Raw genomic sequence first — 18574 nt, forward strand, 5'->3', positions numbered from 1 at the left:
TGAACACCTTTCGAGCATTTTTCGAATTAGAATTGTTCCTCTACAATGGATGGTTGATGAGATAAAGGCGGTATTAGCACTTACAGGACACCCTGTATATTCTGATGTTACTAACAATAACTATGAATTCTTTCGAAAATATTACCATACATAGAAATGAAACACGTTTTGGGTGAGACTATACTGGGAAACAACGTAACTACACCCAAAATGAAAAGCAAACAACAGCTAGATGCGTTTCGGAACTGTATGAAGTTCCTTCTTTCAGTAGCAAAGAAAAATTAAAAGATAAATACTTCTTATATAGCGGGAGTTACTCACTGTTCTAGACAGGGTCGAAATGATGTTTATCCTAAATATTTATCTTTTAATTTTTCTTCGCTACTGGAGAAGGAACTTTATACAGTTTCGAAACGCGTCTAGCTGTTGGTCACTTCTCATTTTGGGTGCAGTTACGTTGTTTCCCTAGTGTGTGTTACTACAATAAAATAAAATTTCGACTATCATTTACAGGGCCGTAACTAGATGCTTGGTCACCCGGGGTAAGTGCGCATTTTGGCGCCCTCTTGTAATGTTGAGGGTGAGGTTTGAGAATGAAATTTGCGCCCCCTCTGGTCCAGCACCGGGGCACGAGACCCGCTTGCTCCCCACAGTTGCGGCCCTGATTATTTACAATGCTAATGTATCTTACAATCCCTAAAGCAGATAATGCTGAAATCTGCGACCTACGCACAGAACAATAAGTGGTACTGCAGAACAATCTGGAAGAGTTTTAAGAAAAATTTAGAAAATTTTAGCAGGGCCGCAACTAGTGGGAAGCAAGTGGGTCTGGTGGCGCTGGACTAGAGGCTGCACCAATTTCCCCCTTTAACCTCTCCTTCAACATTACAAAGGGGCATCAAAATGTCTGCTTGCCCCGGTCGATCAAGCATTTAGTTGCGGCCCTGTATGTAACTGTCATTCATAAATTTAACAGTTTGAAATAATTTCGCAGCAAAATCTTAAGTGCAGTGTTTTTCTGTAAAATTTTAGGCAACACCAAAGTTGAGAAATACCTCAGGTATGCGTGATCATATATTCTAGTTTGAACATTGCCCCATAACTCAGTGGTTTTCAGCATTATGTTACCAGCTGCCCAGTTTTGCTCAATTCATGGTTCATCAGCGGCTCCCCAGAATAATTTGGTAGATATTTTTACTTATAAAAGAACCACTTCAAAAAATAAATAAGCATACAAATCGATATCTCCAGCTCCTTGACCATGGCCGGAACTAGGGGGGCAACTGCCAGGTGTAAACGAAGAAGAGCATTTAAACATTATCGAATTGAAAACGGTGGGGTTGGCAAAAATCCTAGTTACAGCCTTGCCCCTGACAAAACAGCTACGCCCCTAGGAGCCACGACGCACACTTTGAGAAACACTGCCGTAACTCATTGTTGTTGTTCCGCTCGTTTTCATCTCAGCACAACGTAGTTTAGATGGAGAGGGGGGTAAGACAAAAATTGATGGAAGAAATTCACGTAAAAAAAATTCACACACTTAAAATCACTTGAAAATGGTTATAATGTTTTTCAAGGACTGCAATGATTTTTTAGGACTTTTAAAGACTTGAAAATGAAGTTTTTCCCAAGGATTTTCAAGGAGGATACGAACCCTGTTCCTATATGCCAGAGCTTGACAAATCCCCGGCTCCAGGCCGTCATGGTGACTAAAAAAAATCGGTATTGGCACCAAACATTCTCTGCATGTGATTGCTAGATTGGAGAATCACAGGATGACAAAAATTGCCTATTTCACTGCAGTGGGCCTTTCAACATGAAAAAGGTGTTTCTCCAGTTTCTCAAACTTTTTCTCTCATCGCCCCCTGGACCTTTCCATTGCCCCCAAGGGGCGATATTGCCCACTTTGGGAAACACTATGAGTGATCATAATAATATATTCGTAATAATAACTCCAATAATAATACTCTGTTCCCATTCTTCTAATCACCATCACAGAATAATATTACCCCAACTCCTTGAGTTGTCCGAGCTACAATTTCATGCTCGGCTCTCTTTCACACCTTCCGCAGTTTTGTAATTTTTGAACTCCGGATAATCCACCCTCGGATAATCAAGGTCCTACTGTACTTTGGATTTCGATAGCAATTCTTGTTCCAAACAATGTTTGTCGTAAAAGCTTTTGGCCTCAAGAATATCTGTATAAGCCTTTAATGTATTCACGAAATGCCCCCAAAATTAGAGAAACTGTTAATGAGCAAGTACTTATCAAGAAATACTGATCAGCTACAAATTGAGCCTTGATTAAGGATACAACGATCGACCTTAGGACTTAAGCATAGATGGGGGCAGGCCCGTAGCCAGATATTTCATTTGGGGGGGGGGGGAACAAAGTGGTAAAACAATAGTTTTTTTGGCCATCTTTTCCCCTTTTTTCAGACATTTTCTCCCATTTTCGGGGGACCCCCCCCCCCATCGCTACGGCCTTGGATAGCTGTATCTATGACTGAAAATTTCAAGAAAGTTCTCATGCCCCCCTTCTCAGGGAAGCATTTCCAATACATCTGGCTGCCCATTCCTATGTGCTTTCCTTTTTTTGTCACCCATTTCTTTTTTTTAGTGCCTAGTAGCATTTTATTTGTGTTCTTCACACAAATTTTGCTTTGACCAACCTTTTTTTTGGAATTCGCCTGTGTATGTATGTATACTCCGCCTCGCTCCAGGGCAGTTGTAGAGACGTCATGCTACTTCAATGGTCAAAGCGCCACTGAAAGGATGCCACTAAATTACCTCTCCAGAGGGGTACAGGAAGTGACATATAGATCCTTCGAGCAGTTCCCACCACCCACCATTTCAGGGGGTTTGGCGATGCTGTTGAACAGTTTTCTTCTTTCTTTTTTTTAACTCATAATAGGTATCTGCCACAGCCATAGTACAGAGCGTTCAAGAGGATTAATTTATGACATTTTCTTCTATCACCAGTCGATCTACAAAGACAGTAAACAATCCCCAGGAAAGAAAAAAAAAATTCGATATTTTTTGTGATGGCCCTTTTCTGATACCCTAAGCATGTGCTTTGTTTTCCTCAAACAGTTAATCCTGCCTGTTGTGACCCAAAGGAATTTCTTTGATCACTCTGCGCGCTACCCTTTGTCCAAGCGCTTTGCCTTGTTCTATCTACCCGGGAAAGCTGCTTGTCTGGAATAAACTACTATATGTTCATACAGGCCGTGACTGGGCTGGGGTAACCGAGGCATTGCCATGGGACCCCGAGAAGGCACGCTATGACCCTGTGTTCATCGAATAAAAAGGTCACGCTAAACATGGAAAGATAATCTATCAATACATAATTTTTTAAAATTAATTTTCAATTTAAAATCTTATATAAGGATGACAGCGAGAGAGGCTTGAAAAAGTACAATAAAGACTTCGTTGTAACGTTAACACTATTAACGTCATCAAGCATACATTGCACTATAAACATGCCCTCACCACCCGGGGGGACGGACGATTCCTTTCTTTTTTTTCACACAAAAAATTCACTATAGAGTAGCCCGTGAGCTATGGCCCACCAAAGAACCCAGCCTGAGACCCTGCTGCAGGATGGGGGGATGCCTATTATCGTCCCTTTTTTTTAGTGCCTACCAGTATAATTAGTGGATTGGGACAACTCATTATCAAGTTGTCACTGCTTGCCCGAGTGATGTTATACTGAGGACTGGCTATTTATGATTTGTTGAATTCTAAATAGACAAATACATTTTGTGTCACTTATATACCCATATTGTGCATGAAGGGCCGCAACTAGATGCTTGGTCAGCCGGGGTAAGCATGCATTTTGGCGCCCCCCTTATAATGTTGAAGGAGAGATTAAAGAGTGAAATTTGCGCCCCCTCTAGTCCAGGGCACCAGACCCGCCTGGTTGCGGCCCTGTGTGCATGCATTTCACTGTTTATGAAGGGTTGGCCAACCTGCTTTCTTAGGTAATTGAAGGTCCTTAGGTAATTTATACTTTTTCAATTGAAGAAATTATTTTTAATTTGTGAGCGATATTTTTCTTATGAATGAGTCTTGTAACCAACTTATAGCCAGTTTTTGTTCATTTTTTTTAAAATCAATATTATAATTAACTTGTTTATTGGATTCTTTACCCCCCCCCCGCACACTGATAATGTATAGTAGGGCTTATTTACAATAATTGAGTGGCAGTTTTCTATTGAATTTGTCTTAGTTTCGTTTCTCCAAACACCGAACCAGACGGGAAGAAAATTTGAAAATGGGGGGGGGGGGGGCTTAACTAGGATCTTTGTAGCCAGGGGCAAACATTATTTTGCCGCCCTACAACTTTAAAAATTCAATAATTTTATAACGGTGTTCTTTGTTCCCACCAAAAATTGCCGCCCCTAAATTTTGTTGCCCTGTGCAGTTGCCCCCCCCCCACCCCAGTTCCGGCCCTGCCTAGGGCCACCTTTGAAGACCGATCATAGCTCGCTTCACATCTCAGAGAGACATCGAAGCATACCCGGAGGACAGGTTGTGGCCGAAGAAAAATTCTTTTTTTTCACAATAATCAACACTCTTCAACGAGTGGATCATTATATACAATAAAAAATCAACTATAAAATCACTATGATCTTCTGAAGTTCTTCAGGAGCCGAGGTTCTGGCTGAGGGGCTCTTGAACCTTTGAAAATTGTTTATTTTTTATTTCATTTTTTAAAAATCAATATTATAATTAACTTGTTTATTTGATTCTGTGTTCTACCCCCCCCCCCCTCCAGTGAAAGTTTGTTGCAACGAGGCTCAAAAAATGTTTTGGCATCGGCCGTTCGGTTCTCTGTTGTGAGTGGATATTTAGAAAATGTGCTGTTTTTCCCCCAATATCTTTCAAGAAAACATTGGGGCGTGGGGGGCTGAAAGTTGTTGGTTTTCCCGTGTATATATACAGGATTCAAGTGTGTACGAAGGAGAGGGAGGGTGCATTGCTTTTTCAAAAGTTATTTGGGGGGGGGGGGGCTCAGCCCCTTACAAAATTTCTTGCGGTGGGCTTAAATGGCCTCAGCCCCTAGGTTCCGGTGACTATCCTGTACAGAGTGTAATTTTTCTTACATTGATTTCTCAATATGATTGACTTTCCGATTCTCACCACCACCACACATAGGTGCCGAAACCTACGGGCTGACGACATTTGAGCCCCCCCCCAATAATTTCCGAAAAAACAATGCAATGTGCCTTCTTTCTCCTGGGTACTCGCTCGAGTTCCGTATTTACGGGACGACCAGCATCTTTAAGCACCCCCCCCCCCATGTTTTCTTTGTGTCGGCACCTTTTCCACTACACATCTTTGGATTTTAGTGGTCCTGTTGATTCCATTCGACCCCCTTTCTCTTGGTCACAGTGAACAAAAGAAGAGACTCTTGAGTTTGGCCAGGCAAACATGAAAAAACCCCTCCCCACTAAAAGAAACTTTCTCAGTCGTGCCTTCTGGCAATAAGGATTGTCACCGAAGGAGGGTGGAACTGGGGGGACTGAGTGGCAGGGAAGAAATGAGAGAGAATTATTGGCGTAGAACAAGAAAGCCAAAGACCATTGAGAGTATTTAAAAGAACTAAAATTTTGAGCCGATTGTTTACATTATCTAATTCATAATTAAGACAACTTGTTTTTCATCATAGCAAAATGAGGAAACCATTCACACGAATTTTTGGGGGGGGCCAAGCCGGGTCTTCAAAAATATTGGGGGGGGGGACGCTCGGGTCCATGGGCCGGATACAAGTTTACGCCTATGATGGGTAGGTAGTCTTGGATATATACAGTTGGCCTCCCGTGTTTGCTGGGTTACATTCCAGGGGTGACCGCAAATTTGGAAAATCTGTGAATAAATGAAACCCCATAGGTTTTTTTTGCTGTATATCTCGTTTATTGAACATCGTGAGAACAAGGCAACGCAGATATAGAATTGAATGTAAAAGAAGGGGGTGGGTGTGTGTGTGCGTGCGTGCGTGCGTGCAGTGATTGTTGGTGATGTTTTCTGAAAGAACATTGTGATTTCTGTTTGCCGTTTTTTCTTCATATTATCAAGTATGTGGGAGTATGTTGACAAGGTTTCCTCTACCAATTTTTCTACATGTGAAGAATATACCATAGAGGGATCTATGTCATGAAAATAATCTATTGCTGATTTGAACTTGTGAAGCCCTTCTGCTATGTTTCAAAGTCTTTCATAGAAAATCCACAGTGAAAAATGTTTGGGGCTGCCCATTCCGTACTAACTATAACATCATGCCCCATAGCTGGTACCAGAAGTCATAATTCAATTTAGCACTTTCTTTTTCCCAAGAGTTTTTATGTTGAAAGTTCCATTTTCTAATAACAGAAATGAAGTGAATTATGAAAAATAATGTTATACATCAAAACTTCTCCATACTGACACTGATGGGTGTTTTTGAAAAATAAAGTTTTTAGACTACCTTAAAAAGAAAAATACTATCAAAATTGCAAAAAATTTGACTTGGAAAAAAAAACTAAAATAATATATTTCAGTGCATAGACCTAGTGTTGTGTTGAAAATTTGGAATATTGATTTTTTTTAAATTTCATTTGCAACAGGGCCAGATTAACCATTAAGCAAAATAAGCACGTTCTTAGGGCATCAGGAGGAAAGGGGCATCAGAAAAAAAAAGATCAAATTTTTCCTTTTTTTAAATGTACAATTTTTTTCCCAGCATCAACCATCCCGTAGAAAATCTTAAAATATCAAGTGCATTTGATTGTAAAGTTGAAGATCTTAATTGAAAGGTTGACTAGGGATGCAACTACGGAAATGTGGGTCCAAAGCTCAGAGCATTGGATCAGAAAGTATCTTTTTATATCTTATCCTTTAGACCCAAGGTTTTTGTATTGCAGATGTTTGCTTTTATTACATGGGAAATTTTGTTTGACTGAGTTTATAGCATAACTCATATTATGATATTGAGTCACTAAATCTGAAGAGCTACAATTGAAATTATAATTAGAGAGAAAATGACACACAGCTTTAAAATTGAATGAATAAATATTGTTATTATTTTGAACAACAGGCAAACTAGTTTTGTTAATAAAATCAAATCTACAAACAACAGCAGTGATCTGTTATCTGACATTCAAAAATACCTGGGAAAACATGTACACAACTTTATGAGGAACGTAAAAACAAATGATCTATACTAGTTGAGGTGTTAGCTGTCACTCTCTGGCCGGGTGATCATGAAGGGCACATAATCCCCTTTCATAGAGGTTATTAAGGTAATTAACAACCAGAGGTTCAACAGATAAAATATTGATATTAATATCTTTATTGTATTTTATGAGCCGTTTCTGTTAGTGAATCATGTGAACTGAATGATAACTCTTTACTATTTTATTACGGAACAATATTTACAACCCATTCCCGGCATGTTGTTATTTCCTTGAAGTGTTGCCACCTTTGTACAACATAATACTGCTTGTTTTCTGGTGTTGCCAGATACATAACAATTCTCCCATACTAAATTAAGAGATGATTAATGATACACAATCAAAAGTTATACACAAGTATCAACATTTGGTAATGAACAGTCACAAGTTCTATCTTTGAACTGGTTTTCTGGAGAGTGTTGAGCGTCTCAGTTGAGTAGTCTGAACTGGAGGAAAAATATTTCTTGTTGATCGAGGAGTTGCACCTGAAGTTTGCTCTGTCTCAGTAGAAGCATTTACCATAGACGAAATCTTGAGTTGGCAAATTGCAGGAATCTCTCATTGACTTACATGATCACTAAAAGTGACAGATTTCTTCCGAGGGAAGTGTCTCATAGGAATAGGAGATAGTCAAATAGAAGTTGGAGAAGAGTGTTGATTGACTTCACACCATCGAAGCTGTTCAAAATGTCTCTTGATAATGTATCCGTCATTGAGTTCAACTAGGTAATGAACATGACCCAATCGTTGAACAACAATTCCATACTTCCATATGCTTAAATGAGTATAATTCCTTGACTTTCTCCTTCTTTGAAAAATTTGTCGAAGACTGGCTGTGTTGCATTGTTTTTGTATGACTGGAGTTGTAGGTTTGAGAAGATCTAGAGCTTTGTTCTTTTTTTTTTTTGTGAGATTCTCTCCCAACAGTAATTTTGCTGGTGTCTTTCCACATGAAAGAGGTATAGCTCTGTACCGAAACAGTAGTTTACATAATTTTTCGTTAAGTGTTCCTTGTTCGAATTCCATGCATTTTAGTTTTCGCTTCAGGGTTTGGCAATAATGTTCTGCTTGTCCATTTGTTGAGGGATGACCAGGAGCTATCATTTGTTGTCGAATACCATTTCGTTTGCAGAAGTCCATGAATTCTTGTGATTTGAAAATTGAAGCATTGTCACTGATGAGAATATCTGGCAGTCCATGTTGACTGAATATTTCTCGCAGGAAATGAATTTTAATAGCAGAATCTGGAGCTTTCTTCATGTAGTAGATTTCTGGCCATTTAGACTTTGCATCTATGACAAGTAAGAAAAAATTTCCTATGAAAAGTCCTGCATAGTCCATGTGAACACGTTGCCAATTTCTTGTTGGACTTTCCCAATTGTGCACTGGAGCTTTCTGGGGTTTTCTTGATGTCACAACAGTTCCTGCAATTTTTCACTAGACTTTCTATGTCAGAGTCAATATTCTTCCAATAGCAGTAATTTCGAGCAAGTGCTTTCATCTTCACAATTCCACAATGAGTTGAGTGTAGTTCTTGAAGGATGGTTAGTTGAAGTGTCTTAGGTATCATTACACGCTGTCCATGAAATATAATTCCTTCCTGTAGTGTTATTTCTGGGTCATATAAAGTTCCTTCCATCACATTTTTCTTTAGTTCACGAAGATCATCATCCAATTCTGTTTCTTTACGAATTTCTTCAGAAGTAATTGTGTCTATGGATATGTGTCTGATCACTCATGCTTGCAGGATATATTCATCATCAACAGTGTTGACTTGTACATCTGTCAGTGGTAAGGGACTTTTCGACAAATAGGCTACGTTTGCATGTTCAGATGATTTTTGATGTCATAGTCAAAGTTGGAAAGGAAATGTGCATACTGCAATATTCTTGTGGCTGACAATGCTGAAAGTTTTTTCTCTGGATGCAAGAGAGTCATCATTGGTTTATTGTCCACTACCAATGTGAATTTTCGACCGAAGATGTAATCATAGAACTTTCTGCATGCCCAATATACAGCTGTAGCTTCTCAATCGAGCTGGCTGTAATTTTTCTTGGCAGCTGTTAGTGATCTTGAAGTGAATGCAATTGGACGTTCACTTCCATCAGGCATAATATGCGATAATATTCCTGATAGACCATGTGGACTAGCAGGGGCGGTCTTAAGGCAGTGCGACCGGTGCAATTGCACCGGGCGCCAAATGAGAAGGGGTGCCGAAAAGCGTTAAATATACATTACTAGAAAAATTATCTTTAAGATACGTATTTATAAAAAAAACTAAAATATACATGAAAAATGAACAAGATGAGAATTTTTTTTCCAAAAAAAAAACAAACAAAAGGTCTGAGTGTATATAATATTATGGTTATTTTTTGAAAAGAAAATAATCGATGGGCAGTGCACCTATATACGTATAGTACATAGCGATTTTGGTCAGATAAAAATACACACTCTCTCTCTCTTGAGCTCTTTTCGTTTACCCCTGCAGGAGATTTTGGGGGGAGGAGAAGCAATTTCTTTCTCTGTTGTTGTGCAGTAAAAAATAAAAATGATAGAGGAATTGCCCTCGCGGTCACCCAATTTTTCTACTAATGAAAGCAAAAGTTTTTTTCTGTGTTGTGTCCAGTATTACAGGAATTGAAGGTGTCTTCTGATGTGGGAAATATTTTGAGCCAGAAAGCCTTTCATGCCTCTTTTTTCCAGACTTGTATTACTTTTATTAAAAATGCAGAATCGAATCTCAATACAGTACAGTATTTCTAAAAAAAAAATATTTAAAAAATGAATGAATTAAAACCTATGATTAGCTGACCATTTTAAATAGGGATCCTGCACTTGAGTCGCGTTCCTACCTGTCACACAAGGAGAAACAAAAATGTGCTCACATGAGAAAACCCATGCACTTTAGCGCCCCCGATCACTGGCCAGTCTCTCAACTCGCCAGACTTTCCTATTAGTTTAACCAGGAGCAGCTCGGTGGCACTAGGTGTTCTCTACAAGGGCGTCAAATCTTAAATGAAAGGGCAAAAAAAATTTGGAAAAAATATTTGTGCCCGCTGTAGAAGGGGCGTCAAGTCTGAGGTAGATAGGGTGGAAAAAAGTTAGGGGAAATGATTTCTGGCCCCCCTCTAGTAGGAGTGCCAAATCCGGCGTAAAAGGGTGAAAGAAATTACAGAAAATTATTTCTGCTCGCTTTAGCAGGGTCGTTATATCCGAAGTGGAAACGTAAAAAAAAATTAGGAAAACTTTTTTCGCCCTGTCTAGGAGGGGCGTTAAGTTCGGGGTAAAAGGGCGAAAAAATGGGAAAATGATTTCTGCCCGCTCTAGGAGGAGTGCCAAATCCAAGATAAAAGGATTTGAGATTTGAGATTTTTGATGAGTCTAAGGGTTTTTACACGAGCAGCTCTAAAACAAATTTACAGTGTGAAAAAGATAAAAATGCATAGGAGCTCTCCCAGGGCTGGAGCCCGGTTAGCCCCATCTCCTTCCCATAGTAAGGCAACAATTTTTAGATACTCACTCTAAAAGTAGCCTCGCGCATGACCACATGAGTTTGTGAACGTCCTTTGTAGGGCCGTAGTTAGAAATTTCGTTTGGGGGGACCACTTTCATTTCGGGGGGGGGGGGGGGCAAAGTGATGGAACAATCGATTTGGCCATCTTTTTCCCTTTTTCCGGTCATTTTCTCACATTTCGGGGGACCATACCCCCAAGTTCCCCCCCCCCCGCAACGCCATTGGTTCTTTGGAATGATTTTCAGGAAGGGGGGAGGGGTTCAGTGAATTTGGAGGAGGAAGCAATTCACTTATTATTTTATATATTATATACATATATACTCAGTAGTATTCTATAAAGGGGTATATGCGACCACCACAAAGGGTCCATGGAATGCAGAAGGAAAAATCCTCCCCATTCTTAAACCAATAGAAATCTCATCATTCTTCAATTCTCGTTAAATTTCCATTTTTTTGTTCCTGAAAGAAGATAGACAAAATTCCTAATCCCAATGGGAAATTTTTTATGTTCTTTCATGGTCAAACAGATGATTAGCTATTTTCACACTGCTTCTTCCCGTCCCACTATCATCTGTGCATGGCTGTCTTTTATTTATAGGAACTTGCCAGCATACCCCAAACGAAACCTGACGTTGTCTTCCAAGCATTTTGAACCACCCCACTCAAAAATGTCACAGACAGACGAATGCCAACGCTCATTATAGCTAAACAAAAAACCAGAAAGAAAAATGTCCTACCCGAGGCAAGTCTCCCAGACCTTTTTCACATTTTAAGGAAAAAAATATTTCGACTGTGAAACTCGAACTACATTGGATTGATGATTCTTTGTGAAAACTAATTTTTGATACATTTTGATACATTAGGTGCGGTAGCCGAGGTTGATAAGATACTTACCTAAAAAATACCAAAGCATGTTTCGAGGTATCGCATGTTCAATACCCGATACGTTCTTGTCAGAAACTTTCCTGACCCTGGGGAACAACAGAAACGGCGACATGACCACAAAAAACATTTGCTACCACAGGGAGTTCCACACCGAGGGGCTAGCGCACCAGCTTCTCGGGGAATATAAAAAAAATCTACCGTCCGGAATGGGCAATGAATTGTAGGTCCCAGTCTAATTATCCCTCGTGTGCAGAAAATGAACTTGGTGCAACAAAAATGATCAATTACACATTTCATCTAGCTGGAAACACATTTGCAAATTTTCGGACAATGAACGAATATTTTGCATAGATGAAAACTTTGTCTCTTGGCTCACCCCACCCTGCCCATAATATACAGCCGTGCACAGGCGTACACAAAATTTTCTGGAGGGAGGGGTTTTCAATTTTTTTTCTTCTCGGGAGGGTTTAAGTTTCTTCGAGGAGTTCGAGTAAGGCTTCTCAAGGAGGGCTGCAAAATGAAACTATAATATTGGCTTGGGGGGGGGGGGTCCCCCTTTGCGTACGACAAGGCAGCCGTGGTTTTCAACCTTTTGTCTCACAGAGCTCTTTTTAATATATTATTTAGTATTTATTTGTGAGCCTCGCACACAAGCCTCCTTTTATTTATTTATTTATCAGATTCGCAGATTTATTTTATTGCCCTGGAGCAACCACAGAGCCGTGCACATGGAGCCCTAGCCCCCAAGGGTTCCGCAGAGCACTGGTTGAGAACCACTGTGATACAGTATTTCTATAGAAATATAACAGAAATAAAAAAAATTCAATATATATATTTTTAAAAATATGACCCCCCCCCCGTGTACACCTATGTGAGCACCCACGGATTGGAAATACTTCTGACGCCTCTGACAATAAGTGCAGGACTGTACATGGATTTTTCTACAACTCGTCACAAAAGCCCCTGCGAATTGCATTTGGGTCGTCATCTATAATCTCAAAAGACTCTGACTGTTAGTGGATTTGTATGGCACATCTTGCAAGCCCCCTGGCAAGCAAGTCCTGGTAGCGATCCATAGCTCTAGATCCCCTATCTGTTAGTGGATTTTTGACCCACCTCAGAAACCCCTGCCAATGGTGTCTGGGTTGTGACCCATAGCTCGAGTCTCTGGCTTAGGGATTCATACGACCCTTCTCAGACGCCCCTGTGAATTATGTTTCAGTCGGGACCCGATGGCTGAGAGTCCTTGGTTGTTAATGGATTTGAACAATGGCCATATTGGGAGCCTCTGGCGAACCAAATTGGGGTGCAACCCATAGGTTAAGAATCCCTGCCCTAAAAAGAAGGGGGGAGGGGGTTATCTTCTTTGGAGGGCTATCTATGGAGGGTGTTGATACAGTGGTCAGGAAGAAAAAAAAGAAAGAGGGTTCCTTCCATGACTAGATGCTGCTGCACCCTTCCCAACTGACCACAAAGAACATTTCAATAGCTCAATTTCGGTCTCTCTAAAAGTAAAAATACAGAACATTCTACTGATTTTAACAACGCCCGCCACATGAGAAAGAATCTTCTACAACAAAGATGCGTTTATTGGCGCCGGTCTGGGCTTTGGTGAGAGTCTTTGGGCTATGGTTGACCATCTGGGGGGATAGAAACATGTGCCAAGCAGCTATAAATCTAATGGATGAATTCAATTACAATTCAATTTTTTTAAACTTGTTTGGGCACTGAAATGGGATGAAGCTGGTCAACCCAGAACAACATCTGTTTGCAGTCATTAATTGGAATATAAAGAAATCATGGTCAAAATGGTTGTCGGGGTCACACAATTCCGTTTACTGAGACAGCTCTCCTCATGTGATGTTTTCCTGAAAAAAAAGGGAGAAACAAATGTGGAGCTTGGCAGAATCCACATTTTTATAAATTGTATACAGTATTACAAAATACTGCATTCGATTATAAATGCAGGATTACCAACAAAACGGAAAAAAAGGTTTAGGTAGTTTAAGCATTATGCTTAACTTTTGGAGACAAGCGTAAAAGAAGAGATTTTGAGAGTTATTCAAATTCATATACCTTTTGCATTTCCTTTGGTGTCACCAAGACAGCTAATCAGAACATTGCCATCAGGAAGACAATGAACTGTATGTGGTGCACTTGCTTTTCCTATGTCATGCATTTCTGTTGGCTGAATTATCTATTTGTATGAGTAATTTTAGTCTGAATTTAAAGAAACTGATTAAATAGCATTATGATACTGACACATTTTTGATTTTATTATAAATGTATAACTAATGCAATTTTCTCAAAAAATTCATATTACTCAATGTTCAAACAAATATAGTAGCTAAAATGCTTTTACATAAATGAATATATTAATATTTTTGTATTTTCATTGTATTTTAGATTGGTTTTTCCAATTTGCCAAATGACAGTAATTTTATGCACTCTTAGAAGGCTAATAACAACACTGTACAGAGTTTAAACATTATTTTCCCATAAAATTTCAATTAGTGGAAGAAATAAAATAAATATATTTCTTTGTATTTGACTATGTTGAGTTCTATGATAACACTGATGTAATAAAACCTGTATTGATTGAAAAATAAAATATAAATTTTTTTAGTATATATGTAAGTGCATAAAAAAATATAATAGTTGAATATAAAATGAAAAATTGGTAATAATATATCAAGCATATATCCATTTTGTTCCCTTTAAAAATGCAAAAAAAAAATCAATTATATAATAAGTTGATTTTTAATTGGGAAAAAAAATCTAACCTTCAAGTCTGCACACAGTAAAATTTTTTTTGTTATTGCCATAAGAACGGGCAAAAATTATTGATACTGCAATGACATTCAAGTTGATTTGGAGCAACTCCTTATAGCTAGGGTTCCTAACTAAATCCATTAAATTTCAGTCACTTACAAAACTGCCAACAATCTTAATTAATTCTATAAATTCTCCCTATATATTCTGATCAAACTTATAGATAAAAATTGGAAAAAGTATGGGGACCCCTAGGACACTTCCTTGAGGGAACTTCAATTCTGACAATGCCCTATTCAGAAAACTCTGTTTACTGTGACTCATTGTGACTTATCCTGCAATCACAAAGTCATCCAATTCATTAGGCTGCCTCCTATTCCAATCTCACAGGAACGGTTCAAAAGTTTACAGTGTTACATTTGATTGAATGATTATTGAAAATACAGGTAGAGTTTTTTTTGTAATACTGCATTAGCTGGCAAGCCATAAAAATCAGGGAATATCAGCTTTTTTAGTGTTGGAGTCTGGTCCATACCCAGCATGTCAGGAAGAGTGAGGTTCCATGAGAATCACATGATTATTTATTTATTCAATATTAGTTGGCCGAGGCCTATACAAGGGAATGCTGTGATGAAGTTAGACAGAGATGATTGATGTCACAAAGAAAATCGGAAATTATTTCACAATCAATAATGTTTGGGGGGGGGAGAGGTTGTTCCAGTCGGTTATTGTTTGAGGAAAGAAACTAAATTTGAAACAATCTGTGGATGCAAAGATAGGTTTCAATTTTTGTGAATGGTTAATTCTTTTTGAAAAGTATGAAGCTGGAGTTAGAAGGTTCGAGGTGTCGATATGAAAATGACGGTAGATAATTTTAAAAAGGAAGGATAACCGAGAGATATATCTACGGGTAAAAAGCGCTTGCATATCGAGTTGGTACTTAAGCTCAGTGACGGAGGCAGAGGATGACCAACAGTTAAGAATGAAGCGGGTGGATTTATTTTGAAAAGATTTTAATTTGTCTATATTGGAGATAGTATAGGGGTCCCAGATTTCACAGGCATATGAGAGTAGAGGAAGGATGTAGGTTTGGAAGCAGAGATGTCTGAGGTGACGGGTGAAGTTTTTGAGGTTCCGACGAAGAAAAACGAGTTTTTGGAGACACTTATATGAAAAAGGTAATCAACATGGAGATTCCAATGGAGGTCGGCAGAAATAATTACACCCAGATATTTATAACTAGAAATTTCGGTGATCAAGGAGTTATCAATAGTGTAAGAAGAAAAGGGGAAGTCTTTTGTGAGTAATTCTCATAAAAACTGTTTTTGAAGAATTAAGGGGTAATTGCGAGGACGAGCACCATTGAGAGACAATGTTGAGGTTATTTTGGAGAAATGCTTGGTCAGATTCGTCGTGCACCGTGTGGTAGATGACGCAATCATCTGCAAAGAGTCTAATATGACAATTGATGGAGTTTGGGAGATCGATTAAGGCTGTGTAGGGAAAACCTGGGTCCTTTTTCCAGACCTTTCACAAAATTAAAGATCTGAAAAACAGACCATTCGCAAAAAAAATTAATAAAATCATAACTTGGCATTTTATTTCTTTCGTGACAAATTAACTAGATTGTTTCACTTTCCACAAAATTACTTACTTTTAAAGAAATTAATAACCATTTTCACAGAAATAAGGAAAGTTTTCACATAAATAGGACCCTACAAAAAAGTTTGGACAGACGCTTGATGATACTTTAAGAAGAATGATATCAATCTGTATTAAACACTGAATAAATAATAGTTCTCACTAGTTCCAAGGATCTTGTTGAACATGTTTTGGTGGGAAAAAGTTTTCTTCTAGTGATCATAGTGCCGTTAGTTTTCTCTGTAACTTTTCTTTGGGTAAGGTTGATACCAAAAGAATGGTTCTCTGTTTTCGAAGAACCAACTTTGATTTCTTGGGAAAAAGGATAGCGCAAATTTTCAAATGGGTTGAAATCAGTTCGGGTGGTAAACCAATGGGAAGAATTTAGTACAAAACTGTCCTCTGTTTTGCACAACGTCATACCCTTTGTTCATAAAAAACATGTTTGTACATCATGCTCCTCTGATATTATCTTTATCTGGTTAATCTTTATCTTGAAAAGAAAAGAGCATTCAGAGAGTATAAAAGTGGATGAGGTGACTTGTCATTGTTTACTGATGAAAAGAATGGCATTGACATAACATAATTTATTTGTCTTCAGTCAATTATGATCAAACTATGCAAATTAGAGTTTACAATTAAATTACATATTTTACAATATTTGAAAGAAAATGCAAAGAGAAAGAAAAAATTATATTTGAATGGGCACGGTAGAACAGTTAATTAATAATGTGATGAAGAAAGCTGGGACAGGGAAGAGAGCAGTAGGTAAAAGCTAGTAAAATGCTCTTGACCCTATGACAACATCTCTGTACTTGTGACGTGCATATATCTTCTTATTTCTTTTGACCTGGACGAAAGATAAAAAGAACGAAGTATATCAGCTCAATAGGTGTAAATATATATATTAATTAAATTAATATAATAATTAATTAATTTAATTAAATTAATATATTTATTAATAAAATTGAAGAAAAGGATAAGGGATAGTAAAAAGGAAGTTGAATCTAGGCTGGCAGATAACATTGGCACTCACCCAAAATCATTTTTCAGGTATGTCAATAGTGGATGTGAGGGGACAGTATAGGCCCCTTCTCATTAGAAGGATCTAGAGTAGAAAGTAATGCAAGCATGTGTAATACATTAAATAATTTTTTGCTTCAGTTTTTAATAGAGAAAACAATATTCATTGTACAGGTGTTGCATGGGGAAATGAAATCCTCAACGATATTCAAGTGGAAGATGAAGAGAGGTCTTAAATCTTCTAAAAAATATATGTGCAAGCAAAGCACCAGAACCAGATGATGTTTATCCTAAGGTCCTTGTAGGAATGTGATAATGAATTTTCGGGGCCAGTCACACAGATTAATAAGAGTAGTGTTGCTGAGGATATCGTCCCAAGGGATTGGAAGCTTGCTAATGTGGTTCCGATATTTGAAAAGGGTAGTAGAAAAACCGTGTTGAATTATAGTTCGGTGAGTTTGACAAGCTTCCTCTCAAACATTTTGGAAATTATTATCAAAAGGCAATTGGTGAAATGGATAGATGAGAATAACATACTGTCAGAAAACCAGCATAGGTTCCGGAAAGGGAAGTCATGTGTAACTAACCTCCTTTACTTCTATGATCATATGCCCAAAGCTTTGGGAAATGGCAAAAACGTTGATGTTGGTTATCTTAATTTCCAGAAGGCATTTGATTGGGTCCAACATGGTAAACTTTTGAAACATTTACATGAGATTGAGGGCAAATTATTGAATTGGATAGACTCGTGGTTGAGAGAGAGTTATAATGGTTATGGTGAACAGGGAAATTTCTGATTGGATGGGTGTTAAAAGTGAAGTCCCTCGAGGAAATGTCCTTGGTCACATTCTTTTTTTTTCACTTTTCATCAATAAACTTGATCACGGCATCGATGGGATTGTTAGCAAATTCTTAGATGATGTGAAGCTAATGGGAGTAGTCGCGAATCAAAGCAATAGGGAGTTGCTCCAAAAAAACTTAAACTGGAATGCTACATGGGCAAATGAATGGGACATGACATTTAGCATTGACAAGTGCATGGTCACTCATTTTGGTTCGAACAACCCACATTTCTCTTATGAGTTGAATGGTGTCACTATCCTGGCTGAACTAGGGTCACAGATTTAGGAATTATCATTGACAAGTGATTTAGGCTTTCTGAACAACATTGTTCAACGTACGTCAGAAAAGCAAATAGAATACTCAATTTCATTTTCAAAAAGGTCTCTTCACATTCTCGTAAAATCATTCTTCTGCTTTTCCACGGCTTAGTTTGTCCTGGACTGGAGTATGCCATAAGGTTTTGGAGACCATACCTGCAGAGGGACATAGATGTGGTTGATGAGATACGCTTGTCCTTGTTGGCACACAGTGTTTGAGTTATGAAGAGACACTTCATTTTTTGAATATGTTTACATTGGAAGAGCGTAGGTTTCGTGGGAGTTAAGGTGAGTTTCGGTAGGTTGATAGAAGTTAAAAATTTTCAATGGGATGAATAGGATGGACCATGAATTATTAACATGCC

The 18574-nt window shown here is 38.4% G+C and overlaps 1 protein-coding gene across 2 annotated transcripts in view; it reads right to left on the reverse strand.

Annotated features, from left to right (window-relative positions):
• Positions 1-18574, reverse strand: part of LOC149065517 (methanethiol oxidase) — a 133691-nt gene that overhangs the window by 91065 nt on the left and 24052 nt on the right. For both annotated transcript variants that reach the window (XM_089253952.1, XM_089253953.1), the window contains exon 4: positions 13690-13810. In XM_089253952.1, coding sequence (XP_089110078.1) covers positions 13690-13810 — 121 coding nt within the window. The remainder of the gene's footprint in view (positions 1-13689; positions 13811-18574) is intronic.

The sequence above is a fragment of the Pholcus phalangioides genome, unplaced genomic scaffold, assembly GCF_987345545.1.
Source record: "Pholcus phalangioides strain wild (caught in Gottingen) unplaced genomic scaffold, Ppha-v1.0 ptg000039l_1, whole genome shotgun sequence".
In the NCBI taxonomy this organism is placed as follows: Eukaryota; Metazoa; Arthropoda; class Arachnida; order Araneae; family Pholcidae; genus Pholcus; species Pholcus phalangioides.